The sequence below is a fragment of the Theobroma umbraticum genome, unplaced genomic scaffold, assembly GCF_002168275.2.
Source record: "Theobroma umbraticum cultivar Fairchild unplaced genomic scaffold, ASM216827v3 scaffold_55.0, whole genome shotgun sequence".
NCBI classification, from domain to species: domain Eukaryota; kingdom Viridiplantae; phylum Streptophyta; class Magnoliopsida; order Malvales; family Malvaceae; genus Theobroma; species Theobroma umbraticum.
Genome location: NW_018397270.1, coordinates 3,401,356 through 3,402,501, shown reverse-complemented (window position 1 = coordinate 3,402,501; position 1,146 = coordinate 3,401,356). Strand labels below are relative to the sequence as shown.

Below are 1,146 nucleotides of genomic sequence, written 5' to 3'. Positions count from 1 at the left end.
TGGCAAAGATCTAAAATTTTCACAATAGACGACAATCATCTGTTCAAGAGAAGAGTTGTCTTCAATTTCAGGTGCTATGGATTCTAGAGATCCGCATTTAGTGATACAGAGGTATTTCAGCCCCTTAGGTAACTCGCCCCTTGCAAATAAAGATATCAAAGATTTACAATATCCAATATCCAATTTCTCAAGAAGAAATGTGCTGTTGATGTTGACATTTTCTCTTTCATCGAACAAGTACTGCAAATTCTCACAATTAAAAATGGTTAAACTTCTTAAATTTGCAGGAAAGTTTCTTTTTGAAAATGAAATCAATCTTGGGCATCCTTTAATTTGTAACACCGTCAAGGATGTGTAGCTGTGTAGGCTTTTTGATAGCCTTTCCAGCCTTTCACAATGGATTATGCCTAAATCATCAATATTGCGAGGGATTCCCAATTGCATCTGCTCTTCCTTTTCGTCCTCAACCCCTATTGAAGTAAGTTGTGAACAATTCTGAATTTTCAAAAAGCGAAGAGCGGACGGATATGTTGAGGATCCTTCCTGCAGGTTCTGCCATGAAGAAATTAGCTCTTCACAGTTACTTATAGAAAGCGATTCTGCTTTTCTCAACCCTAACATCATATCCCTTGGACAAGAGAATTTCGAAATGTTTGAAAGGGAGACACTTTTCATGAGTGAGCCAAAATTTGTAAAAGAGGCACCCACCACCTCTTGGCATTCTTCAATTTCTAACTTGCACAACTTTGTAAGGCTAGAGAGTGAAACTACCAATTGCTCACATTTACGAACCTCAAGTTTCTTCAATAAAGGAGGACAAGTAGCTAGACTTCTCAGTTGTTGACATCCAAAAATCACAAGTTCCTCCAAAGAACGAAGACGGGTAGGTAAACTTCCTAACAAGTTGGGACAATTTGAAATTGAGAGCAAGCGGAGTTGTTGGAACACATCTCCATCAACTTCACAAGGATCCCATTCCTTCCATTCAAGCATGTTATAAAAAAATAATTCCTCTAATTTTGGAAATGCACTTGATGCATTTTCTCCAAAAAAGTTTGAACCCACAGTAGTCACCTTATCCATCCCGCTAATAGTAAGGGATTTTAGCAATGGTAATTTTCCAATTGCTGGTAATGATGTGCAATT

The 1,146-nt window shown here is 37.8% G+C and overlaps 1 protein-coding gene across 1 annotated transcript in view; it reads right to left on the bottom strand.

Annotated features, from left to right (window-relative positions):
- LOC110426415 (putative disease resistance RPP13-like protein 1) overlaps positions 1-1,146 on the bottom strand; it is a 46,576-nt gene that overhangs the window by 9,442 nt on the left and 35,988 nt on the right. Inside the window, 2 exon segments of the mRNA XM_089785291.1 lie at positions 5-767; positions 831-1,138. Coding sequence (XP_089641417.1) covers positions 5-767; positions 831-1,138 — 1,071 coding nt within the window.